The sequence below is a fragment of the Eucalyptus grandis genome, chromosome 4 (assembly GCF_016545825.1).
Source record: "Eucalyptus grandis isolate ANBG69807.140 chromosome 4, ASM1654582v1, whole genome shotgun sequence".
Taxonomy (NCBI): Eukaryota; Viridiplantae; Streptophyta; class Magnoliopsida; order Myrtales; family Myrtaceae; genus Eucalyptus; species Eucalyptus grandis.
Window position 1 is genome coordinate 12676234 of NC_052615.1, and position 27799 is coordinate 12704032.

General features: G+C 38.1%; 1 protein-coding gene across 1 annotated transcript; it reads right to left on the bottom strand.

Moving 5' to 3' along the window:
• Positions 1-5215: 5215 nt before the first annotated feature.
• On the bottom strand, positions 5216-26871 carry LOC104441045 (protein MOR1). The gene is made up of 54 exons (XM_010054049.3): positions 26439-26871; positions 24123-24228; positions 23906-24029; positions 23175-23254; positions 22913-23090; positions 22764-22828; positions 22156-22238; positions 21883-21968; positions 21645-21758; positions 19298-19417; positions 19018-19120; positions 18502-18638; positions 18078-18143; positions 17594-17711; positions 17469-17509; positions 16622-16693; positions 16435-16539; positions 16255-16360; positions 15091-15203; positions 14922-15009; positions 14747-14847; positions 14513-14620; positions 14291-14396; positions 14121-14200; positions 13888-14037; positions 13687-13762; positions 13434-13558; positions 13234-13344; positions 12970-13119; positions 12803-12877; positions 12646-12727; positions 12448-12563; positions 12181-12282; positions 12011-12085; positions 11829-11924; positions 11649-11750; positions 11450-11551; positions 11159-11341; positions 10982-11093; positions 10770-10846; positions 10613-10692; positions 9075-9137; positions 8863-8977; positions 8519-8641; positions 8211-8288; positions 7921-8079; positions 7683-7841; positions 7254-7351; positions 6967-7123; positions 6771-6887; positions 6524-6619; positions 6345-6416; positions 5985-6270; positions 5216-5884 (listed from the first exon to the last, which is right to left on the bottom strand). Exons 1-54 carry the CDS (start codon positions 26596-26598, stop codon positions 5622-5624), a joined length of 6060 nt encoding a protein of 2019 aa, XP_010052351.2. The 5' UTR covers positions 26599-26871; the 3' UTR covers positions 5216-5621.
• Positions 26872-27799: the final 928 nt, after the last annotated feature.

Sequence of the window (27799 nt, forward strand, 5' to 3'; positions counted from 1 at the left end):
TCCATATCTCGTTATGCTGCATAATCAAGGAAAATTTGAATAAATAGAAGGAAATCTAAATATTTTCTTATAGATATTACATTATTTATTACCTAAAATAGATAAAATAACTCCATTTTTATAGAGTTATCAATATACTTGCCCATAACAAACTATTTATGTGCTTGAAAATTATTTTCCTCTATCAAACACCACTCTATCAAGTAGATCAATCTAATTTAGCCCCTAGAGTTTTCCCTTACCTTGAAAATGATTTGAGCAAATCAAAGTTTTATACACCTTGTGATCATTTGAAAAGATGAAACTAGAAGCTTCAACAACACAAAAGTGGGGTCTTTGGTTTTACTCAGGGGAATTGGAAATGAAAGATCAAAGAAGAAAGTCAGTAGCTCAAAGTTAATGGAGTGGAGATTCTCACTTTGAAGCTTGAAGACCCACACATTTGGCCAAGATAAAGCTCAAGAGTTGTTAAGGAAAAGAGATAAATATCACTGTTTTAAAATCATTAGACCTACAAGTCGGAGGGTTTGTGTGTTCAATTAAAAATGCTTCGAGTGGCCCTCCATAATTAGTTAGGGTGCAAATGGTCATAGGATTGGCTACAAGAAGATATCTTCGGAGAGCTCCTTCTTGGCCAAGTAAAATGATAAGTCATGAGGGCATTAAATGACTGAAAATAAAATTGGTGATGTAAGATATGACCTCAAAGCTAAACGTGGCTCGATGTCATAAGGAGAATGTGGTTAAAGATGGCTGGTGGAAAAATGAAGAGAGAGAGAGAGAAAGCTACTTCTTGACCAAGTAAAAAATGAATTGATAAGAAGCTTATCAAGAGCATTAATTTGTTAAGGTTAAAATAGGCGAAGTAATGCGTGCCATCATAGCTGAACTAGATTCAATGTACTAAGAGCATGTGATTTAAAATAATTGGTTAAGCATAAAGAAATGTGGCACAAGTTAAACAATAACAAATGGTTCATCTATGTGGTTTCCAAAGTAAATATTTTGTTATGTTACCAAAATATTAAGTAAATCAGTACATAAAAAAGAAAGTTGGTGTTCGTTTCGAGCATTGACAAATTAGAAAACTGTTTCAAACTCACTAAAAATATTGGTGAAAAATAACATATGTTAGAAAAATCTCATTGAATATTCAATTTGAAGACTAGAACTAATATGGCGATAAATTAATGACCATCACTCAACACCGCCATTGTACATGTCAATAACTATCATTAAGCTTAATACATCAAATTCCAACTATTATGAAAAATTATCCTTCGCATTTTCCGCACCTCACAAAATTAATAACTTTCATAGCTCCAAACTACATAACCTTTATCTTTATATCTGAAATATTATTACTGAACATGTAAAATTCCAAATTAAAATTGAGACCTGAAAATAAATTGAAAAATATTTTCTATCGTTAAGTACAATCTGATTTGATTTTTCCAAATAGACATATTATTCAGCATCAAGGTCTTGGCACATCACCAAAGTCTCGGGTTTGGCCTTGATGGACCCCAACTTGGGTGTTGGAGACCTAGGTCTTGCATCAATGGACCTGAGTGTTGGAGACTGAGGCTTGGGCTGTATGTTCTCAATCCCGACCTTTATGGATGCGGGCCCAATTGTGACAATTGGTATTCGACTTGGTTTTGGTGAATATTATCCTCTTCATACATCACCAAAGTGTGACAATTGGGCCCGCATCCATAAAGGTCGGGATTGAGAACATACAGCCCAAGCCTCAGTCTCCAACACTTAGGTCCATTGATGCAAGACCTAGGTCTCCAACACCCAAGTCGGGGTCCATCAAGGCCAAACCCGAGACTTTAGTGATGTGCCAAGACCTTGATGCTTGAATAATATGTCTATTTGGAAAAATCAAATCAGATTGTACTTAACGATAGAAAATATTTTTCAATTTATTTTCAGGTCTCAATTTTACACACCTAAGAATATTATCTTTTTTTTTTTTTCTAGAAAATAACTTCTTGAAAAAACTTTTTCCAGAAATGTCACACTTTTAATGAAACAAATAGAGCCTAGAAAATATCGTTTTTTGAGAGAGAGCATACTCCATGTGCGAGGAGGTGGAGGACTGAGGTGAGGAGTTAGGAAGAGAACAATGAATAAAACTAAGGGTTAATACCTTGAAAAATCCCAAACTGGTACACCTGTGACAAATTTACCACAAACTATTTTTTTTACCACCAAAAACCCCAAACCGGTATACCTTTGACAAATTTACCCTAAACCGGTACGCTTATGACAAATTTACCCTCTGTTAGTTTTAGTTAAATTTTCTTGTTAAATTATAAAGTTAAATAACACGTGACAATTGACCGGTATATCAATTTGGGATTTTACGCTCTATTTGTCATAGTTTATAATTTTTGTGATTTTTTTTTGTATTAATCTAATTTTTCGGAGGGTATATTAGTCACAAATTTACCAGTTTGGGGTTTTTTGTGGTCGAATAAATTAGTTTGGGGTAAATTTGTCATAAATGTACCGGTTTAGGGTTTTTTATAGTTAGTCGGGGTAAATTTGTTATATGTGTACCAGTTTGGGGTTTTTTATGGTCAAAAAAAATAATTTTTGGTAAATTTGTCACAAATATACCAGTTTAGAGTTTTTTTAAGGTATTAACCTAAAACTAAAAGGAAGGGTTTCTTTCTTTTACTAAAAGCAGCGCTTAAATATTATATGTATATATGTACACATCGATTCAATTCGAGTGGCCCGGAGCATCGCGTGGACCTGCTCCTCTCCCCAAAATTCTCATGATCCCACCTCCTTAATCCTAGCGCCTTGCGATTTGACTAATATTAAAGCAACAGAAGTTGATGGTTGGAATGTACGACGGAGGTAGGAGCCACTTCGGTTCGAGGCATGTTCCCCACTTTCGTGATCGAGGCATATTCCCCGCTTGCAGAGCTTCGGGTTGCGGAATCCGAGATCGTCTATCCTGAGCTCTCTTAATTTAATGCTCCGTACCCTTGCAAAGAGTAGAAATACGTACATCATTCTCAAAAGAAAAACAAATTGTTTCTTCTCTTTTCTTTAATTAACAAGTGATGTAGCATTTCAAGAATCGTTTACATGTCCAAAACATGAATGTAATTCCTCATATAATTGGTAATGACATTTGCCATTAGATATGACTTATCTTATTAAAAGTATATGTAAGCACTTACTATATTATCATACAATAGATATGAAATCATAATAAATCATCTTATGATTCTTGGAAAAATTATTCAAAGAGTCATAAACTTATCATACGACAGTTAATTCAATTTTAAATATTTTAATTGTTTAAATTTAGTTATAAAATTTTTAATGATTTGCAAATTTATTCATTCAAACCAAAATATATATAATTGTTTTAATTTTCTGAATTTTTTATGATTTTTCTTTACTTTTCTTTCTTGTTTTCTTTTTTCCCACTTTGGGCTATTGAGGTCACCAGCCAACCTTGCCTAAGCCTAGGGAGGGCTCAATGCCCTCACTTGTGGCAGCAACGCCTGCGACACCCTCCCCTAGAGCAAGTGAGGACCATCAGCCCTCTCACCTATGGTCAATGAGAGTTGCCTAGCGACCTTGCTTGCTTGCTTAAATATGAAAAACAAAAAAGGAGGAAAATCTAGAAAAAATTGTTTATGTCAGCACTAGTTTACCTATATGCTTGTGCCACGTAAGACGATCGATATTCACATCAATGATTTTCAACCAAAATTGATTATCATGACTAATTTGCAAATCGCCAAAAGATTTAGGACTAAATTAGTAAATCATCAAAATGTCTAAAACTCAATTAATATAAGTTCGTCACTAAACTAGCCACTGCATAAGACGTTTAGGACTTTTTTGGACAATTATCATTTTACTAAAGGGTTAATACTCTGAAAAATCTTAAACCGATACACCTGTAACAAATTTACCCCAAATTGATATACTTTTGACAAATTTACCCCAAACTAGTACACTTATAATAAATTTACTCTCTATTAGTTTTCGTTAAATTTTACTATCAAATTATTAAATTAAATTATACGTGACCATTGACTAGTATACAAATTTGGGATTTTACGCTCCGTTTGTCACAATTTACAATTTTTGTGATTTTTTTGTGGTATTAATCCAATTTAGCGGAGGGTGTATTTGTTACAAATTTACTAATTTGAATTTTTTGTAATCGAATAAATTAGTTTGAACCAGTTTAGAGTTTTTTATGGTCAATCGGAGTAAATTTGTTACAAAACAAGTATACCAATTTGGGATTTTTTAGGATATCAACTCTAATTTGAAATTCTTTCACGTACTTTTAAAGAAAATGACACACATACCCATTTGTGTCCTGAACCATATAATTTTCATCTTGTATATGGCAAACCTGCTTATAGCCCCATTTTCGATTTTTAGAGTGCATTCTTTTCAGAAAAATGAATGATTTTATTTTTATCTTTTAGAAAGTTAGTAAATAGAAAACATTTTTATTATTAATAATAATTTATACCTAACTATTTTCATGGGTAACAAAAAAAAGTTTCATTCATTTATTTGTATAAGCGATTTAAGCGATTATTTTGAGAAAAATATTTTTCAATTTACTCATTTTTTTGCAAAATGCTCATTTTTCACATAAAGAACATACTCATTTTTTGCAAAAAGAACGCACCCTTAGACTATTTTCTCTTTATTTTTCTTTTCCCCTTCGGCTTTCCTACAGTTAAGCTAGATAGGGGTTGTTCCGTTCGAGGAGGGAGAGTCGGCAGAGATGTCAGATCCCAGCACTAGCATCTAAAGGAGGTTGTAGTTCAATGGTTACTATGGCCGACCTAGTGATCCTGAACCGGCTGCGTACTTCACCGACAATGCTGTCGCGCTTGAGAAATTACTGGCGAATCCTTGCAACGAGACAATACTCAGGAAGGACGAGGAAGAGGCAAAGAAAGCGAAAGGGCAAGGGCCGAGCTACAGCTCGTGGGGAAGATTTCAAGAGCGCACCCGACGATCCTTCAGCGGAGCTGGCATCCATGGCTCAGCCGTCTCCTAAAAGTCCAAGTTTTCTCGACTCCAGCCGGGATGGTTTGTTCTTCCGAGCAGAGACTAGGCACGTCTTATTTTGATGATATACCAACCAGGAAACATGTCAAGCAGACAAATAAGACTACAGTGGCGCAGGGATTCTCGCAAATTCATCTGAAGCAAACTTTCTTTCTAAGCATATATTTCCCATTTGTGTTAAACAGAATGGAATACAGGAAGCTTAGCTTGGGCAACCATAAAACCTCAGTATATACATAGATTAAATTAGGGAAAGACAAAGGTGCATCGGTGTCGGAAAAATTACTAAGCATATACAAAGAACCTGTCAGACCGCGAAACACAGCAAGTATGCTCGAAGTGCTATTGCAAAATTTCGGCAGAAATGGGGAGCACAAAATGCCTGAAGTAGGCTCCGAGCCGAATTCACTTGAAAAACTCGATTCTGCCATATCTCCGTCGGCAGTTCAATTGGAATAAATTGCAGGCCTTGTGACGGTATTGCAAACATCTGCAATCTCGCCTAACAAGGTGGAGAAATCAATTTACAGCTCACAACTACCCTATAGCGGCTCAAGAGTCCCACTTTTGAGTCTTTCCATTCGGGCTTGAAGGCCAGACAGGGCCTTCTCGTCCATCGGACGAACTCCAGCCTGTCCAGCATCATCCATGCTCAAGTTATCTGTTGTGTTTGGGTTTTGTCCGTATGGTACATTGCCGTTTGTGTAGAATGGTGGCTTATTTCCAGAGTCGAGGTTACCAGAAGCTGCTGCTAATTGGATGCTCCTCATTCTCTCTCTGATTGCGTCCAATGTACCACCGCTCACTACAGTTACCAGTTTGGCACACAGCAGAAAAAAGTGTTAAGAGACAAAAAAACATGAACAGGAAAAAGAGATGCGACAACTCTAACTAGCACAATTTACCTCCAGTGAGCAATCTTTCATTTCTTTGTTCTGCAAACAGGGCATCGGTATGAGGGCCTCTTGAACTCATGGCAGAGACAACCCTGTCATCCTCGCTGTATGATGGCGGTAAACTAAAACTTGTGGGTTCAGGTTTCGCATTAATAGTTTTTACATCGGCTGTGGAATTTGTGTGAACAGGAGACAATGGTGTCAATTTGGGGGAAGAAAGATTTAGGACAGCTGGGGGCGGGGTAGCCATTAGCAAAGTCGAAGGGGTCCTCCCAGCAGCGGCAGTCTTCTCCATCTGAGCAATGGGAACCAATGTCAAAAACAGGTAGAAATTATGATCCAGGGAGTATGGCTAACAGAACCACGAACCTGTGCGAGACCATCTCGAATATAAGTTCGAAAGGCTTCACTAGCATTTTGAAGTTGAGCGAATATATCGACCTGGATTAAATAATAGTAATACCATCAGAAGAGCAAAATGAAATTAAAAACAAACCAGCCTAGTATATGCAAACTTTCATGAGCAGTCTATAATGTCACATATTTACCTGAGGATAAAGTTGAGTGATGCGATACAATTCATACAAGCCAATGGTGCATGTTTGCTTGTCACCAATTTTCTTAAATATGGCAGCAAGTTCTTGCTGCAGATGCACAATATTATTGGAAGTAAGGAGAAGTCACAAAAGAGGAGAAGCAACGTGAAAAACCCAGACAAAAATAAAGAAAAAACATGCCGTGGCATCAGTGAGAACAAACTACAAAATTTGACAACAAACCCATCTGCTAACTAACCTTCAATTGGGCGTCTGCAGAATGTGTAGCAGGAGTTGGATTGTTGGCAGTGGAGTCACCCCAATGTGTTTGGCCAACAGGGCCAGATGGGGTTAGCATTCTAGCGGCAGCCAAAGTCTATTTCACACAAAACAGAATAATTAAAAAAAGCTATTTCAACTTGACCAAAATGTGTGCTTGATTCATTAAGTAATACCTGAAGATTAAGATCAATATAGGCAAGAATAATTGGCTGGGGCTCCATATCTATAGGAACCATGGAAAGGTGACCCTTGATTGCAGTACCACGAAGCTTTACAAGTTCATGTAGGACAGTTTTAACCATACGCAATGGTTTATCGTCAGCCCCAGCTCTTTCCCGAGCAAAGCAAATTACCAAGAGGAGGGGAGAAAATGTCAGTTCATGCAGACTGAAGGTATCTTTATAGTAATAAATCATTAGAAAATAATCACATGATTTGTCTAAATAAAGTTGGTAAAAACCTTCGCCTGATTTCTTCCATTCCCAGTTCTTGTAAATAGACATGTATACTCTGAAGGATGCGGTCAAGATCAACATCATATATAGTACTCTGAAGGACCTGTGGAAGCAAAAAAGTGTCCGAGGTTTCAAGCACTCAGTAGCCAACTGGATTGCTAAACTATTGATACATTAAACCATGCCTTCATCTTGTTCAAAAAAAAAAAAAAAAACCATGCCTTCATCTATCAATTTAAGTTTATAAAACATTCAGCACTAATCCCACAGAAACTCGCACGGATAAAGCTTTTAGTTGAAATAACATTCGCCTAAAATACCCTTTTTCTACCTTCAAAGATTGAAAGGACAAAAAAATGCAACAATTATCATATTTAGGTGCCTTAAATGTCATAGATAGACAGAATTAGCATTTGAGGAATACTACACGTCACCTTCGTAAGTTTAATTAAGCATTTGACAACCAACTCAGAGAATTTCTGGTTCCTGGTAGCAACTGTCTCGTTAACAGCTGGGGCAGGCCATCTTGAAGGATCCAATGGACGTAAGAGGTTAATAAGGACAACAAACGACGAAGATCGATCTGCATTATCCTGGATATGCAAGGACAAGTCAAACCACTGAATAAGACACCACCAAGTAAAATATGAATTTGAATATTGCAAAAATTACCAGAATTTTAAGCATCAAGACATTCAGAGCTTTCAAAAGTTGGCTTCCATCATCCATACGTGGCACTCTTTCATCCAAAAGTCTAAGTAGAAGCTCAGTAATAAGGCGGTCAAGAGTACCCTCCTTGACAGCATGCGCAAGTTGTCTGTTTTGAAATGTCTGCAGCAAGGAAATTTGTCAGACAATTCTGCAATAAGCTCTTCCACATACACATAAGATGTAAATGACTGTCAAAGAAACAAGGTTGTATTTAAGCTAAATGACACTGAAGCTGCTAAAAGTTAACTCACCTGCATGAGGGTATTCAAAACATACTTGCATGACCTTGATGAAGCTCCCGTTGAGCTGAAGTCAAATGTCTTGGCAACCTAATAACAAGCAAAGAAATCAAGAAATATTTTGAGCCCGAAAAGATAAAAAAATGTCAAGCAAGTTCCAATAACAACTACAGCTAGGAACAGAGAAGAACAAGCAAAGACCTTAACAAGAACAAAAATAAAGCAGAGCACGAAAGTGTACACCCACAAATTGACATGGACAAGGATAGAGATGGACAAAGGGTGGGGTGTTAAGCCCCTTAATTCACTGTCATTTTTACCTTATCTGCCAAGGATAAAACAAGTCTATCCGAGACCTTCACAAGATCCTCCATACCACTGCCATCTGGATCATTAGTGGCTTGCTCCAGTTTGTGGCACACAACTTTCATCCCCTCAATAGACTGTTAAATATAATAAAGCACAAATAGGAAACTCTATTTCAGTAAAAGTGAGCAGGTACAAGAAAGTACAGATTGGGTATGGACAGAATTTAAATCTGTGCTTGCACAACTTAAATATGGATTGCTATGCACAAGGGTGAGCAAGAACTTTAAGAAATATGAAGAACTCATTCTTGTTTGTGAAGATAATCCAATACATAGTATAAAATGTCGAACATAACCTGTTCAGGGGAACCAAATGAAATTATATTCAGTGCCTCATTCCAGTCTGTGGAGCTACTAGTATGTGACATCAAGTGCCTATCCACATTAACCTCAGAATGACCATAATTCTCCCTGAAATAAAATTAACCCAGCATATTGATGGAGGGTGAAGAAGAAAATTACAGTTCAAAGTCAAAACATTAGCAGAATTGAAGGAAAGCCACCATACCTTGCAAATATAGGACCAGAAATAGACCGTGACACTTCTCCACTTTGCTCTGCCATATCAGACCTGAAATGAAGAGATTAAAGAGGACTGATGATTCAATTGGTAGAAGCAAGCATCATACTTTAAAGCTGAAAATAATTTCAATGACATCAACTGTTTTGTTTTGACACAGCATCTAAAGGTTAAAACTCTCGCAAACCATCAAACCTACCCTCGTTCCTCTTATCTTTCCAAAAAGTTGAGTACAGCTAGTTAAAGCACAGCTACTTCAACTTTTCTTAAAATGAAAGTAAAACTCAAATAAATAAAAAATTAGAAATTCAAAACAGAAAGGTTATTCAGAGTATGAAAAGCTAAGGCATGGGTAACGAAATCAAAAACACATATAACACGTCTAAATTGTGGCATCATTGGAATAGGTGTTCCTTAGATGATAAGAAAACATCAATAATTTCATAAGTGCTGTATAGACAGCTTACATAGTGCATGGATAGCTTCACTACAGGGAATAAAACTGAGAATTGGGGGGTTGTCCAAAATGGGGCATGGAATGGGTAGGCTTCATTAGATAATACAATTGAGATGAGGCATGAACATTTGATTGTACTTAGAACCTGGACTATTAAGCTTTATGCATTGCCAAAAGACTCCATCACATAAAATTTAAGGGTTTATTCTAAAGCCTATGCCTGGAAGAACCAGCATTTTTTATATGCTAATAGTCGAGACAAAGTAAAATTATTACTCCCAGTGCGACACGTTGAGAACATTGATTTTGATTTTTAATTTGCTAGGGTACCATTAAATGGGAAGTTGTTCCAAATTATTGCTTGAGAAACAGTGTAAAATCTCAAAGGTGGCATAATTTACTTTTGTACTTTCTTCAGTACTGTTCTTTAAGTGCTTTATTATCATGATGCTGCTTGTTTTCCCTATGGCCTATAATAAATTGATTTCACGAATAATATGTCCAGAACAACCTAAAAATTCGAAACTCTCTTCTTGCTTCTATTTTATTCAATTCAAAAGTAAGAATTTTCCAGTATTTTTGTCGTGCTCACTTCTTTTCAAGCACATAAAACCATAAAAGTGAATATTATAATCTATCAGCTATCCCCAGTTAAAAATGAAGTAGAAAACAATCACGCATTAACATTTACTATTTTCAACCATTTTAGACAACAGGATATGCCTGTGCAGAAAACAGATAAAACTATGAGCTCTCTTTAATTTGTGCATAAGCATCCATTTCCATCTATTGTATGTGTATGGAAATGAGTAATATGGGTGTACACTAGCATGTGCTTTTTGGAGTATGCAGGATGCAGAGCCAATTTTTTCCTTTAATGTGAAGTTTACCAAGGTAAGAACTTATTAGCCTACATAACCAGACTAATCACAAAAAGAAGTTGAGCAAGAAGAGACTGATGATAAGCTGACAAAAGATTAATCTCCAATATATGGAGAGAAGAGATTTCAAGCAGCAAAACAAGGCAAATGCTATAGTGCCATAAAGAGCAAGAACATCAGAAACACACCCATTTTCCCTGACCGATCGCCTAGATGCTGCTCTAGCTTCACCAGGCCTACCCTCCTTCCTTTGGGCCATTTCTCGGGCCTAGTATTTTGAACAAGTATTAGTTTATAAAATGTAAACTAAAGAAGGTAGAATTACATGTGTGAAATAGAGACAACCTTCCACTTAAATCTGTCATCTAACATGCTTTTCTGAGCATCAGTTAGCTTCCCAACAAATCTCCAAATGTCCTCACCTGAAAAAGTGCATGAATAAAATTACAGATCCATATATAAACAATCAACCATCAAGTTCAACCAGTTAAGGTGCGTGTGCACAAGAGACAGCATAAAAGTCAGTCACATGTAGCTACAGCTATGTCATTGCATACCAAGAATCTTATAACCCGTAGCAAGAGTATTTAGGGCAGCTTTCCTAATTTCACCATCACGTTCTGCTGTTAAGCTTGCAACAATTTGAAGGGACTTTAGCTGTCCAGTAATCTGTTGAAAAAGAAATGTTAGACTACAAAGTTATAAAAGAAAGACAATGACATTTAAGAATATACCTCGGCTGCATGATGGTCCATCAAAAATCCTACAAGGTCGGCACATTCTATCCGAGTTCGATTGTTTTTTGAACGTAACCCCTCCAGAATGTAAGGAAATGATTTTGTTGCAGAGTATATATGAACAATTTGCTTTGTAAGTTCCCGCATTTTTTCTCGCACTTGAGCAATATTATGCCCAGACTGCAGCAAAAAAGAGGCATAAATTATGAATCTTACAACAGTTTCACGTTCTTCAATGTAGTTGCATTTGCATCCAAAATTGAAAATGCCAAGGCTTGTTTTAAAAACCTTCTCTATCAAACATGGAAGAAATATTGCTGCTTCTGATTCAGTCAACAAGTAATCTTCATCCCTTAATCTGTTGAAAAGCTCAGGGAGAAATTCCAGCACCTACTCATCATGTTAAAATGTTAAGAGATAGAACGATGCTGCAAAATCACCAATTCTATGAACAAACCACATAAATCCATTTCACCAAGAAAGTTACCTTCAACAAGCACGTCGTATTTGACTCACAGAACCGTAGCACAGACCACTTCAGCAGTATATCTAAAACTTCAATTATTTCCTTAATAACAGATGGGAGAGCCTGAAGGGAAAGCAAACATTATCATAACACAATGTCAAGATGTTTGCACTTGTTGCAACAAGAATACCATTTAAATACCTTCTGCAGCATCTCAAGCCCATCCACTTGCTTTCTGAAATCAGAGCTTAAAAGTCGCCGGTGCAAATCCTCTCTAAAATATTTCATCATATCATTCTGCAATAAAGGTGTAGATCCCAAAGAAAAATTACAAAGAGAAGGACGGTGCTCCATATGTCCAGCCAACACCCAACAACAGTTACCTCAAGATCTTGAATCTGCTCTATCCTCAGCTCTTCAAACTTGAACCTCCGAACAACCATTCTCTCTCGGTCCTCCTATAGGACAGTCAGTTTTTGAAACGCGGATAAGAGTGGCTCAGCTAAAGTTTTGTCTTTTTCATACAACCTATTGTAGAAGCATTAGTTCATACCTTAATTGAGTCCTTGACATTTATCAAAGCCTGTGACTGCAAAGCAATGTCTTGCACAGAAATCATCGAGTCTCCTCTTGAGCCCTTTGACACAGCAATCCTCTTTGCAAATGGGAAAATAAGAATCAAAATCCCCATCATTCCTCATACAATTTTATCCCTCCAATGTAAATTAGAAAGAACCAACACAGCCTTCATGAAATAAACAAAAGGATCTCACTCCATCTCTAATCTTATTCTTTAGTCATTAATGAGAGCTTAACATACCGAAGCTGCAGTCCGACTTCCAGGCTTTGATGCACCATGAGAAGTAGCTCTTCCAACTTTAGAGCCACTTTTGGAAGGTAACCCTACCGGTATAGCTCTGGTTGATTCAAATGATTCTGCCAGCAATATTTCAGGTTCAAAACAGAACGTGTGCGCGTGCACGCATGCGCGTGAGAGAGAGAGAGAGAGAGAGAGCACCTTGGAATGTTCCATGAGGCTTCAATCGTTCAAGTGCAACAGCCAAGGCTGGGCCTTGAATGTCTTTCAAATGTTTCATAACCTGAACACAGCAGTCACCATGATCACCACATACTAAAGAAGCCACACTTTTGCAATTGATTGCACATATACGTACCAATTCATGTCCACTGACTCTCAAAATTTCACCGAAGAATCCCTCGGCAGCTTTACGAACATCTGCCGACTTATCCTGAAAAGTTACAGCAGCAGTCCTTATCAATCTGAAGAAAAGGTTTGGGTCCAAAGAAGAGATATTATCGAAGCAGGTTATTTTGACATTACAGTCATAGCAGTAGCAGCTGGTTTCAGCAGATGCACAGCATCAGGGAAATCGCTTAAGCGAGAAACTTGCTTTCCCAACCAATCAAAAAGATCCTTGCGCCCTTCAGCCCCAAGCTTAGAATCCATTAGAGCAGCTGCAATGTACGGAACCTGTAGCAGAGGCCTCATCATGGTTCAGTGGAGCCATAAATAAAGCATAACCATATCCTACAGATACACACACAAGCATGAACACGCGTCTCAGAGAGAGAGAGATAGAGAGACCATCTTATCAAGATTAACAGCTGCAAGCCATGATTCCATTGCAGCCAAAGTACATTCCCTCATATGCTTTTTATTGTCACCCAGGCATTTCAAAACATCAGAAAGAATACCCTGCAAATAGAGAAAAGAACACTTCTGAGTATAATCAGCTTTCAACAGCACAGAGAAAAAGTACATAATGCCAACAGGAAGATAAGAACCTTGCTCGACTTCTCAACCGCTGGACCCATTGCAGATGCGACACCACCAATGGTTGTTAAAGTTGCCATGATTAAATTCTTATTGCTGTCATACAGGCGTCCTTTGAGGGCACCAAGCAACTCAACTGCATATCAAAGCAATTTTAATGAATGAGGTCATCTTGATACGCAAAAAAATATGAAAATCAACTTTTATCAAACTTGTCAAAACAAGAGTTGGAATCAGTGTTATTTAGAATCAACCATCTCATACCAGTTCCATTTGGTTGAATGCGCTTGTTGGCCTCCTCCAACATTTTGTTGACAGCTTCGATGGATTCAAGACGGACCTGGAGATCGAAAGTTGTGTGCATCAATATGATCATTATTTTGCTTATTGCCGATTATCACGAAGAATATTCAAAAACCGGAAGTTAGAGATAGGATAAACAGCTTCATCACTCAGATGCCAAACCTTCCAATCTGAACTTTCCAAATTCTTCAGCAAGGAAGGGGTGATCTTCCCACTTATATCTTCACGTGGCAGGCCATCTACCCCACCCGAAGACACAGTCGACACGGAGTCAGAGGCCTTAACAGTTTTTCTCGTAACAGCGGCACTACCCTGCAGGATTTTCACATGTAGATACTTCCAGCAAGCACTCAAGAAGCAAATATAAAATAGTCTTAAACATCAGTATGATATACCTCAAATGGATTCTTCTCAAACTCTGCATCAAGTGCACTGAGCAGGGCCGGCTTGACATCCGCAACAAAGGCTTTAATATCTAGAGAGTAATAAAGACCACATCCATGTAATTCACAAAGTGGAGCTATGCAAACAATTTAAGACGATAGTCTTTTGAGAAAGAAATTACCTGGACCAACAAATCTATGTAAAATGCCTATAAGCTTGATAGTAGCATTTCTAGTTGCTGCAGCACTAGATTGCAGTCCAGTATCTTTACAGAAGTCAATCATATCCTGTATCCAATTCCCAGATGTCATAAGTTTCACTATAACAATGAAGATAAAATATACTAAAAAAAAAAAAAAACCTATAACTGCAAAACATATGTTAAAAAACAGTTAGAAATAACCTTCAGTTTCAAATGTGACACGCCAAAGTCTTCAACTGCACTGAACATCCACGAAATTCCTTCACTGAGGACCTTAGGATTTTTGTGCTCTTTCATAATTTTGTACATCTACAAGAACAAAGTACATATCTTCAGTCAACACAAGACGCGTAATCGACTGGGAAAAAAAATACACCGTTGTGTCTTTTTAGGTTCGAGTTATGCCAAATATTTCTCTTAAAAGAAAGAACTCACTCTCTCAAAAACAAATCCAGGGCCAACAGCTTCAGAAAAAGTAGTTAGGCACTTCATGGCATGAGCACGGGTTTTGATATCTGCTACACGTTCACTTGTACCTGATATTTAATTAAGTCAAAACAAGTCCACATACCAGGGTAATAGAAGAAAGTACCTCAAATTGGATACTCACCAAGGAGGCAAAGGACAACACACTTTTTGGGAAATTTAGCAGAAGTGGAAGCAATATATGTAATGACATCAAGAACCTGTTGCTGGACCTGCAATACTCACAATGAAACCCATATTAACAAAGTCAATCAATTCTGACAAGTAAACAAGTAGAAGAGAACTTCCAAAACCTGAACATTTTTCTCATTCCATCCAGGCACAGCACAGAGCAATCGAACCAAAATTTCTACTGACTGGTCCAAGTCCTGTGTTTGCTCCACCTGTTGTTTGAATAAGCCAATTGCTGCAAGGATATTCAGAGCTAAACATTAAACAAGGGCAAACTTTTTTAGAAAAGAGTTAAAAGCTGCATGTCGAGAATTGATTCTATTTGAACAATGGAATCTGCCATTCTTCTACTTCCCAAAGAAACATGAAATATGCATGTATATGTTTAACCAATAGTAAACATTAATGCAAAAAAATAAAGTACTACGCTTTCAAAGTAGAATGGAATGAACATTTGAACCATCATCCATTTTGAAGATGCACTGTCTAATTCTTCCACCAAAACAGGCATTTGTTAAGAAATCATAAACAAAAAGGTAACATAAAACCAGACCCGCTCCAACATCCCATTTACCAGCTACAGATGCATCACAGGATGTTGACTTCCAACTAGAATATCTGACCAGAGTCCTATAAATCTCAGTATATCTAAGACACTTCAAAATCAAACAGAGGAAAACTGAATTTGCTTCTGAATCTGTCTTTCAACAGATCAAGGTGTACAAATTTTTAACTGGTTCAACTAACTACTGCTTGGTAAAGAAAGAAAGAAAGACAAGTTTAGGGCCTGTTTGGTATGAAAAAACTGGTCCAGTTCTCTGTTTTCATTTTCCGTAAAAAGAAAAAAGTACCAAAACGCCTTTGTTCATCAACTAAAAACTGTTTCTGAATGAAAATAAGGACAACTGTTTTCATTCTTTAACTACAAACCTAAAACATAAAAAAAGAAGATTAGTTTTCAAATTTTTCATCACCAAGGAAAAAGCAATTCCCTTATAAAATGAAAACACACTTCCCAGCATTAGTTATGTTAAATAACTTCTGTTCATGTTGAAAATTATATTTTCATGAATCAAACACTGTTTCAAGAAAACAGAAAAATGAATACAACCAAATGGACCCTCAGTGAAACACAGAAAGTTACTGTTTGAAAAATATAGTTCTGATAGACAAAAAAGTTAAAACGATAATGTGACACAGACACCAACAGCAGGAAGGAGTTCAGTGAACGCTTAGTTGACCTATTGCTCATTTGACAAATTGTTAAGGGAAAATAAATTCCAAACCTTCAAGGCGTTCCTTCCAAACAGCACTCTTCAATTGGGAAATAGTATCTGCTTGTATGACAGATCCTATTCGGCTTTCAATCTCTTCAAGACTCATCTCCGCAGGCTGTTGATTAACACAAACTTGTTCGATAATTCAAGAGAAAGAAGCAATAAATTTTCAAAGGAGAGTCTTATCACCTCCACATCTTCGGGTACAACAGCTTTCAAAGGTTTAGCCTGTGCAGTCCCCTCTCCCTTCTTTCCGCCACCAGATTTGACAGTGCCTCCCTTTTTGCCCGGATTCTGACAAAACCAGAATATCATTTAGATGAAAATTATAAGTGGCAAAGCAGCCAAATTTAATAAACCAAACAGTCATGCTAACCACAGCAGGAAGTGGCCTCTTTCCACTAAGCATGCTAGCAGCTGACCTTCTAACAAATGAACTGTCTGCAACCTGTGTAGATAATTATTAATCCCAGCATAAGCAAAACTACCAAAAAAAAAAGCCCTTTTTACATGACCCGAAAAATTAAATAACTCCCAAATCACATGGAATGTAACAAGACAAGCATGAATGAGATGGTAAAGAGAACATAACATGTTTCACAATGAAGCATAACCACTTCACCAAGTATTACCATAATCACTCCCACCAATTGAAAACAATTTAATAATGGCATAAGTAAAAGTGATTGAAATACACCACCTGTTGTCTATTGCCAATTGAAAGTATCCAGCTTACTTTTCAGAGATTAACAGTGAAGTAGTTCATGATCCGGTCAGGTTTGAATAACGAAAGCGTTGGTCAACAAAAAACCATAAGAGATGACATTTTGGCTATGCTAATTTATGGTACTTTTGCTTTTAAAAGGCCACCCCCCCGGGGCCCACCCTTTCTTTTCCCTTCCCCTGTGGAGTCCCCAGAGGCCAAAAATGGAATACATAGGTCAGTCCTCAAAAATACAACAAAACAACAGGTGTCAAGGACACTCCACAGGCAAGGTCAAAAGCCTTAGGAGGAGTTGGTAAAAACAGTTCAGCTATGGCTCCTGTTCAAATCTACCAGTAACCCATTTGCTGACAATCTTTCCGAGTGCCAAAGCTTCGGTATACTGACTGCATATCCAGTGGCAGACAAACAGCACCAAGGAAGTCCAAAATTGAAAATGGAAGCACATCTAAAGCATTCAAATGGACTTCTGAATAAAAATGGCAGGAACTGAGCTAACCTCCACTGAGGAAGAGATCCCACCAGAAGCTTGGACAGTAGCTGAGACATGATTAAAATTTTAGAATATACTCGCTTGAAATGTTTATTTTTAATAATCTGCAGAACAAAGAATATTTCACATACCTGCCCCAGCACCAGTTGGAACAGCGCCTCCAGAACTCCCAATCATTTCAGAGAGTTTCTTTTTTCTCACATCATCGAGTTTTTCAAGCGACCTCTCCAAAGGCCTCATGCCAACCGACTGGAAAGGAAAGGAAATGTATCACCACCAGATGTGAACAATCAAAAATTTTGAGCCCTTTTTATTTATTTCTTACTTGGCTTAATCAGAGTATTTGATTCTATGACAAATTGGTATTCTATAACTTGAGAGCACCATATAGACCTACTCCTACTTCACATAATGAGATACATACAAACTGTGAAGAGGAAAAGTTTCACTACTGAATTACATGTTTCAAACATTTTTGCTATGCAGGATCATTTAAAAGCATCATATGACAATTCAAACTAGTCATATTTAATAGTCACTACATTTTGAAACTAAAAGACCATCCAGAAGCCACAATGAATGTGGACTTAAGACTACATGGACAACGTAGATTACCTTAGCTATGGCTGCCAAAACTGAAAAGGCAGCATCTCTGACGTCTGGCGTCCCATCATTGAGGCACTAAAAGATAAAAAGTAACTTTAAATTTCGGACAATCGCACACCAAATCCAGACAAGAGCAAAACATTTGATAAACTACATTAAGCAGAAAGGCAGCCATGACCATGATGTTCAAAGTAGTGAACTATCTCTCCATTGGGCCATATTTTGACAAAGATAACATTTTCTAAGAAAAGAACATTGTCTGAAGACTTTTCTAATCTTCTCATGAGATAAACCGAGCTTGAGTAGTAAATCAGGGAAACACAAACTCCCTGAAGGACTGAAGTAAATTTAAACAAGTATTTTAAGATTGTCATACTACAATATTTGAATGTCTTGAACTAACAAACCATGCTTCCAACTCGAATTCACTGACCTCCATACAAATCGGCACGTAATCCTTGTGCAACTTGAGAATAACTGCCTTGCTACTTGTTTCGATACAATATGTCACCCAGCTCAAAGTTAATGATCGCACAAGAGGAACTTTATTTTTAACCGCAGCTTTAACATCTGCAAAGGAACAATATGTCATAAACCCAGCAGCTACCAAGACGCCACATCTTAAGAGCATTACCCATCAGTAATATTACATTTTATTGAACTAAGGGGGTTATTGCACTTCACACCCTACATAAAACCTTGATATCCCCAACTTTCACTAAGAGACATAAATGGAGCTTATGTTGGATGTGAAGTGCAACAATACAACATATGCTTATTTGTCTGCCACAGATGATCAAGTGCAAGTCTCTAATTTGAGAGGGAAAAAATCACTGATGTGAGCAAACTACTACGCTGATTGCATTAAACGGAAGGGGAGAACACAATCCAGCACTTAGTTGTCCTCACTGATCCAGAATTTATGATAAATAATCAAATTTGAACCTGCCTTCAACAACATCCACCAGATTTAAGCACCCAGCCTTATGCATTGCCTGAAGAGTTTGAGTAAGTGCCTCAGTCATGGTTGGTTTTTTCTCCTTGAGTTTTTCCTGTTCAACAGGCAAAACAGGCAAATTGGTACCAAGCAATAAAAATGGTCTAAGTATCACTTTTACAGGACAAAGAACCAAAACCAAAAACTTTTTTGATAGATGAAGATAAACCTAGACACTTTTCTTGTTCTTATATAAAGAAAATGCCCTTAAAAAAAAGGCTGTAGTTGTTACCAGTAAAACCGGAAGTAAGGAGCGGGAACTTCCTGAAAAATGGGATCTCAGTCCCCTAGCCAAGTTTCCAATAGCTTGGATGGCTTCTACTGCGACGGCTATGTTCACATCCGTAATAAGCTGAAAATTACAGATAGCAAAAGAGTTTTAACAGTTTCACACAACTAAAGAAAATATGAAGATCAAAAACGATGAGTATAGATATTGAGTCAACCACATCTGGTTTTTGATCTTACAATGCAATTTAATTCCAGGACCAAACAATATGAATACGCTGATTCAGGCAGGGCATGCTATGTTCCATTTTTCAGCAATGGGAATGATCCCAAATAAATTATTGACCAGAGGAGCTCCCAGATACATATCACAAGCCAATGAATCAATTCACTATTAAATCTATCAACTTGACACCATTCACCCATTCTACCAACATAGAATTCATTTTTTTTGCCCAACAGAGGATGCAGTTTGCATCATTCATTGTTCAATATAATATTTTAACCACTCAATAAGTGTAAGCGACTTTCATAATCTACTATTGATTAAACCATTCTCCTAGGTGAATCAATAAGTTTTCCGTTTTCCATGGTGGAACATCTGGTAAAGCTTCATACTTTCCACTCTAAAAGGCTGGGTGCAAATTCTTTTTGGTTGTGAAACAGCTTTGCATTTTTCCTCATCAATTATTCCAATTCCGCATTCAGCTTAGTATAACCATTGATACAATTGACATAATATCATGAAGTCGATGACTTTCTTTGATGGCGTGTTTTTATCTGAGAACATGAAGCCAGAAGTCAAGAGACTGAAGACACGTTGAACTCATTCTTTTCCCTTGTTCACGAGCACATGAAAGATCAAACGATTGGGATGATTGACTGCCAAATTATGTGTTTACTCTTTGCGAATGAAAGTTGCTATAAGACCTAGAATTCAAAAATGAATAACAGTTCATTGAGATTTATTAAAAGGACCAGATGCCTGGAGCCTTCAATGACAAAGAAGCTTGTGGAATCAATGTCTTAGAATCTTGATTTCAAAATCCTTAATCCTATGGTAGATTACTTCCCTCCAAGGCATGACCATATTACTTCTTGTTACCCAAAATCATATCACTTGAAAGAGCTAAATCTTCTACAAAGCCAAACCAAACTCTGCATCATTGCAGGTACTATCATTCTTTGCAAAGCTCAAATCATGAGGAATATTGATCTACCATTATTATTATTGACTTGCAATAGATTAATTAGAGAGAGGAGGACTGCTTAAAACAGAAAGTATTCCCATTCATTCATGCAAAAAACTGTGCACCCAACCTTTTCGATCATGGGAATAAGGCCTGCTATGTTAAATAACAAGTCAAATGGTTAAGCACAATTTTCACCAAAAGGATACTCGTGCATTCGCAGCTTTGTTAGCTACTTTCAGTCTCTCTCTAAATCCTGTATGTCAGAGCTCTTGTAACCATCAAAATTGATTTCACATATCCATGATTTCTAAATTAAGCTCCAAAATGACATGTCAGAGCTTTGAAGTGTTAAAAGGGTTTTTTCTTTTCTTTTTATGCTAAATGAGTAGACATGAGTTGTAGGAACAAAGAAGAAATGAAGATAACTATGGTCTCTGTAGGTTGTTCAAGGAAAAGACTACCATCATTAGGAACAATTCTCAATGATAAAAATATCTGGGTTTTGCTCTCATTATTACATACATAAGAAACGCGAGCGGAGCATGGCTGAACTGCTATTTATATGAACAAGTGCAGAAAATGATAATTCCTTTCATTCCCAAAGATTTTCCAACAAGGCCTGCATCAACTTACAGAATTCTGACACGGTGTTTGGCTCACAGATTAGACTAAAGCAGAAATAGAAGAGCTATTCAATGGGGTGTAGAATAAAGTGAAAATTGTAACAGAGTAGGTATTCCATAGTTTGGTTCACAAGATGAAATAGCTATTCGGGAAAAATGGCTTGTTTGGTTCATTAGAAAAACTGAAGATATTCCTAGTCCCATGAAACTGGTGGGGGCCCCAGGAACCAGACAATGGAATAGTTGTTCTATCAAAAATAGGCAGGGAATAGATATCTATTCCAAACCAAATGAGCATAGGCTGGAAATAGAGTATCCATTCCGGTGAACATATGAAGTGCAAGTATGATGCCCCTTTGACAAAGCTCAGTTCACAATATTTCTTCCAAAAGAAGCAAAACGTTCCATCTTTTCTAATCGAGTACTTCATATGTCCCAAATTCAGATATCTAACCGTGTGATTGATAAAGTTTCAATTAACTCCTTGCAAATTCAATGTCAGATAATTGCAGTGAAGCAAAAAATAATTGCATACCTTCTTCAGTGTACGGCTTATCTCTGTGAAGTCACCAGCAGCAATTTTTTTGGTTGAAGCCAGCTTGGTTAGCTCTGCGACTGCCTCTTTCCTCTCTGACCATTTGGTAGCTTTCTGAGGCGTTAATAGAAAAACTTATGTAACAAACAAATATCTGACATTATGCAGCAAGCATACACGTGATGACAAAGAAAGCTAAGGGATTTCCCTGAAAAATGCATTCTAGAGGACTACTAACCACTCCCTCCCAGAAACCTGACTTCTCCAAAGGAGTCAGAATGTCAACCGGATCAACAAGCTCGTATTCATCTATTTCCTGAGGGGCTGATCCAATAATACCAGAAAAAAGTAGTAAGTAAAACTTCATAGCATCAACAGTCCATCCTCTACTGCAACTCAAGCAATTCTTTCATACGAGAAAAATAAGAAAATGGCACCCCAAAAAAAAAAAAAAAAAAAGGACACACCCTAATCACCAAAAGGTTCAATTGTGAGGTGGCAAGACACATACCATCAGCCACAGCTTCTTCAGAAGGACCGGGACCCACAACATCAGATGCAATTTCCTGTTCTGGCTCTTTGTCTTGTTCAGATCTGACAAGGCAAGGCAAAGGCCGAAAGATTTTATTGTTGCTATAGCTACACTACATTTAAGTGAGCAGATTAAGCTACCCTAGCAGAGACAGGCATCGGATCTTAGTTGCCAGAAAGCAAATCAAGCAAAAGCAACGCAACATACAGGACTATACAGCATTGTCAATCAAGATAAACAAATTGTCCAAAAAAAAAAAAATCAAGATAAACAAGAAACAAAAGTTAGTCTGCTCTCTCTTGATCAAGATGTAACATTGTCAGCTCTAACTTAATTTATGTAACATTCGTACACAAAGAACATGCATGTACCTCATTATCCCCAGATACCAATATAATGTAATAAACTTTCAGCCATCAAAAGCTTACGTTCATCATCTTATCAGTTGTATTTTTTAATAGGGTAAACCATACATCAACTGTGCTAATTACATTGAGACACAGTCTTATCAAGAAAAAACGATGCTGAGCAAATATTCATAAAGAAGCAACTTTGAAAGAAAAAAATGCTGAGTAAACATGATTTACCTAATTTTTCGTGTTGGTTTCGCTGTCCCCGAAACATTTACCAGCTCAGCCTCCAATTCTTTTTTCTACAGTTAATCAGAGAAAAAGTTAACCTTGTTCGCATGAATGGAAAGGAATTTGATAAAAGGTGTAACATAGAGCTATTTTACCATTGTATCTCGCATTTTCTCAAATAATATGGATTTAACAGGGTCTTTCCCAATCCAACGACAAAGCTCAAGGGTCAGTCCTTTGGATGATGCCCGAACATTCTGATCTTGGTGGTCAAACAGTTCGGGAAGCATCTTTAATATCCTTTTCGGCGGTACAATTTTTGCCCCAAATTCACTGATCAAAATATCATGTCTGATAAGGAAAAAGGGCAAAGGAAAATCGCATGAATGCCTTCACCAAAGCAATTCATCACAATACCTTAATGCCTGAAACATAACATCAATTGCAGGGACAACAGCCTTAGCAACTTTGTTCTTGATTGCTTTCTCCATAGTATCCTGTCATTAGACAAGTCCTTGTAAATGTCTGAGGACTGGCTAAAAAAGCAATGGGATCATGATCTCATCTAGGAGCACCGAACAAATAAATTGGTGACAGCCATAAATAGTGTACTAATAACACAATCGACATTGACAACCTATACTGAAAAATTTTTATGTGGCCAAAGAGAGAAGATTTAAAGATTTAAACGCAAATAACAATACAAGCTCTCGCATTTACTGGACAATCCAAAGCCTGATGAGGGACAGCCAGTGTAGAATTGAACCTAGCTTAAATCATTCCCAACAAAATAACTTCACGCATGGATCATTCTAACGATGACATTTTACACTAAGAAACCTGGTATCAGCTAGAGCCTAACAGAATTTCAAAATAAATTTCAAGGAGACATAATTACCATGTACTTAAACTCACATGCTCGTAATTAATAAAAAAGTAAGGGAAATGGCTCATTCCCTTCACACAATCAGCTAAAAAATAGAAGAAAAGGTCACATGGCCCTCTTCAGCTACAAATCATCAAAGTGACTGATGCCATTAGCACACTGATTATTCTCGTACAATACTTAGTAAAACCACAATCATTAAAAAGCATAAAAAGTCATTAAAGGATGCAGCACATGCGTATATATCTCAAGTAGAAAGTACCAGAAAAACTTCCACTGCCTCCAATTCCACCCATAGCATAAATGCTGCCTGAGCCTTTTCCACCGTCTTCGGTCTTCCAGTCAAGCATTTTGCAGCAATTGCATCACATACTTCCTTCGCATACCTAAAGGCATGGGTCAAATAATCAGAATCAACAAACAAGAGAAAAATAAAGAATCCATAAAATTAAGTTAAACCTAAAAGTTCAATAGCATACCTTCCAGCATCAGCATCTGCAGCTCGCAAAAATGCAATTAAAGCATCTAGCGCTTTCTCTTGGACAGGTGCATTAGAATCTGCAACAGTTTTCCTGAAAAGTGGCCCTAAAACAAAAGGAAAGATAAAGAGTAAACATTTGCATACCACAAATTCTACACAAATCAGCTTTAATTGAATTACTCTATAACACTTCCACCTATTAAGCTCTAGGAGTCTGTTTCTCATCTATCTACTAGGCAGTTGTTTTGAATGCCTTACAAGGACACTATCAGATACATTCATATAAAGCAGGGTTTAAGGCAAAAAGCTGCAAAACTAGTATAAGAGCTAATGAGCTGTACACACACACGCAAACACGCAATCCAATGAATTCCTTCCACTTTCCCACACTCAGCATTCATTAATTCACCGAAATCTCTAGCCAATGTGTATCCTGTTAACTCAAGCACAATGAACCGATGCACAAGTATACCTCTTTCATTTGGTCTGAGGGTATCATGTCAACCATATAGTAGAAGAAATACCAAAATGCTCAGACTTGATATCAAATATCAGAGATGTATCCTAGTTTTCTTGCATCAATTAACGAGTTCTAAATTCAAACTTTTTATACTTGATAATAACATAGTCATATTCATTATTGATTAGTTGACCACAGTACTTATTGCTCAGACTTGATATCAAATATCAGAGATGTTGGTGCTTCTATGCAATTTTTGGTTCTCTCAACATTAGGGCCTCTAGATTGCATAGAGAAATACCAAAATGCTCCCATTCAATAGTCTCATAGTTATGAATTGTGAATTTTTCCATTTGGGTTGAAACCAATTGGAATAAATTGGGCTTATATATGCATGTTCAGCAATAGGTATGAATTTGCTTTTCTTTAGACAGCCTCTCTGGAAAATCAGGGTTAATGCTACATAACTCCTCCCCCAGACCCTCGCAGTGTGGGAAGCTTTGTGCACCCAACGCCCTTTAGGTATAAAACATCTTCATTGTTATTGGTCAATAGAGAGCTTTCCCAAGTATATTGGAGAAATGCTAGTGATTTGGCCCAAGGACCTATTCTGTTTACAAACCGATCTCAATTTAACTGCCTAGACATTTGGACTCGAGACTATTGAGCCATCTTTTAAGAGTTCAAGAAATGCAATTCTACCGAGCTCAATTTGAGCTTCACCTCCAAGTTATTGAATCAAGTAATGTTTAGTTCAAGTGGTTGACTAACAATGATCCGTTATCCATCACAGAAATCAGCCTTCTCCATATTCATCTGAGCATTTCAACCCCTTGATCCCTATTTCATGGATAGAATCTTAGCAAACACAAGAATTAACCCCACCCTGGTCCTATTGAATTTGCTTGCCAGTGCCACCATATACTACACTCCTGCCCATGCTGCTTTTAAGGAAGCATTTTGTTCAACTTCAATCCCGTCCTACTTTAAAATATAAGGTAGAGAAACAGCAAATGCAATTTAAAGCAAGACGACACATACTGATTCATGGGAAGCTCACTTTCACTAGAGCATCACCAAAAGATATTGAATTTAATCGGTAACCTAAAGTTAGCCCTACTGCAAAACCTACATTCCAACATAATGGAATTATGAAAAGCCAAAGAAAGTTGATTAAATCGCAATCCTCTAAAGCATAACACATCTCCATAAAGCATCGGCGCCACAGAAAATATCAGAGATTCCCAAATGAAGAAAAGATTCTGCTGGAAAACAGATATGTAAAGGTCTGCATTGTGTTCCCAGGCAGAACACCTCCACTTCCAACACTCAGCTTTACTACTAGTTTTTGGAATCGGTAGGCAACAATTGTAGTTGGCACAGGCAATACCATCGCCAAATTTCAAAGGGTCAGATAAACCATCAGGCAGGTCAATTTCCGGAAGCATCGCCTAAACAACGAGGCTCTCTAGGCGTCGGCGATTCGTAAGCATTCAAACTTCCACAAATCCAATTAATTACGCCACGAGAGGACGATGCTCGAGCAATTCCTCGAGGGCGAGAGCAGCATTGCCAATTATCCACATGCATTCACAACCAACACGCGAACAAACCAACAGACGAGCACCCCCAGGCGCGAATTCAAACCAAAAAACCGAACCCCAAAAATCGAGCATTCGGCATCGCTCAGCTCATCCGCCACACGAAACCGCCACATTTCACCCGCGCGAGCCCCCGCGGCACCAGACGGTACCGCGACCGACGGCCGGATCACCGCCCGCGAGACCAGATCTAACGGCCCGAGGGGCGACCCGCAAGCGCCGACGAAGGGAGGGGAGAAACCAACGGACTCACCGAATTCGCGGAGGCGGGGGTCCTTGGGATCGGCGATGGAGTCGCAGAGGGCGGCGAGGTCGAGGTTGGCCTCGTTCCGGACCTTCCAGTTCTTGTGGAGCAGCCGATCTTCCCACGGCAGCTTCTTCGCCTCCTTCAGCAGCTTCTCCTCCTCCGACATTGCCGCCTCTTCCGGACGCCGCCGATTCGCAGCCCTAGCCGATCGGCCGCTCCCCCGGCCGGAGCTCGAAGAATCGGTCGATTCGAAGAGATAGAGAGAGAGAGGGAGGGAGGGAGGTAGAGAGAGAAAGAGAGAGGGAGAGGGAGAGGGAGAGGGAGGGAGGATCTCTCAGTGAATTTTTCACTGGTTGTCACGGCGGAGAGCCGGCGATGGAGAGAGAGAGAGAGAGAGAATGACAAAGCGATGGTTTATCTTTCAAAAAATGGGGGAGGGAGAGAGGGAGAAAAAGGGCTGGTTTTTTTTGGGGGTGTTGTGTATTTTTTTGAGTTGTACGTTTTCAATTTCAATCGAGTGCGGCTGTTTTTCGCCCGTCTGATGTGCGCTTGTCTCACGCGCTGCACCGGGCCGGTGGTTTGTTCACTCGCCCCATAGGCGTGGGGGTGGGGTGGGGGGAAAAGACCACGTCACCCCCCCCTCGAGCCCCGGCCCCAGCCCCGGCCTGGGCCCCAGCCCTTTCGGATTTCCTAGCGTGTTTGCCTTCCTCGCTCGAGCCGAGGGGTGAATCGAAGGTATCGAATCGGCGACCGGCCGACATCATGAGGATAGACCTTTTCAGTTTCTATGCATATCGATATGAAGCCCGTTTTATATTTGATGAAGTCTCGTTGGAAGCTTGATTGTAAGATTGTCGGGCGAAATAAGAGGGAGATCGAGCCTCCGAGTAGCAGCATGTTGCACAACTAACTTTTGATGCTTTGATTTGGTATCGTGTTATGTTGCGGTGTGAAGTGGCTTTGGTTGTTGTGATTGTGTCACATGCAGCGCCAATGTCTTCGTGTTTAGGTTTAATGGGAAATTACATTGCAACTCCTATTGCACCTTATGAATCAAGTACTGTCAAGTCATAAACATTTCGATTGATTCAATTACATTCTAAATCTCTTGATTGAAAAATACAATCGAGTCATAAATCTTGTAATTGGTTCGATTGAGCTTTAAATCTTTTTACTGAAAAAAAAAGTAATTGAATTATAAGTTATGATGAAAGGGCAATTTAAGGATGTAATGTAGGGACTTTTGAATGCTATATGAGCTACATTTAAGTACTATTCACCAAAAAAGATTTGATTGTGATTTTTTGAAAAAATTTGACAATTTAATTGAATCAATCGAAAAGTTTAAGACTCAATTGCATTCTCTA

Excerpts from the sequence above, each read along its gene's own strand:
- LOC104441045 (XM_010054049.3), bottom strand. The coding sequence starts at position 26,598 with ATGTCGGAGGAGGAGAAGCTGCTGAAGGAGGCGAAGAAGCTGCCGTGG. Across the intron at positions 14,848-14,921 it reads TGTTGTCCTTTGCCTCCTTG|GTACAAGTGAACGTGTAGCA; the intron begins GTGAGTATCCAA and ends ATTAAATATCAG. Across the intron at positions 8,289-8,518 it reads TTTTATCCTTGGCAGATAAG|GTTGCCAAGACATTTGACTT; the intron begins GTAAAAATGACA and ends GCTTGTTATTAG.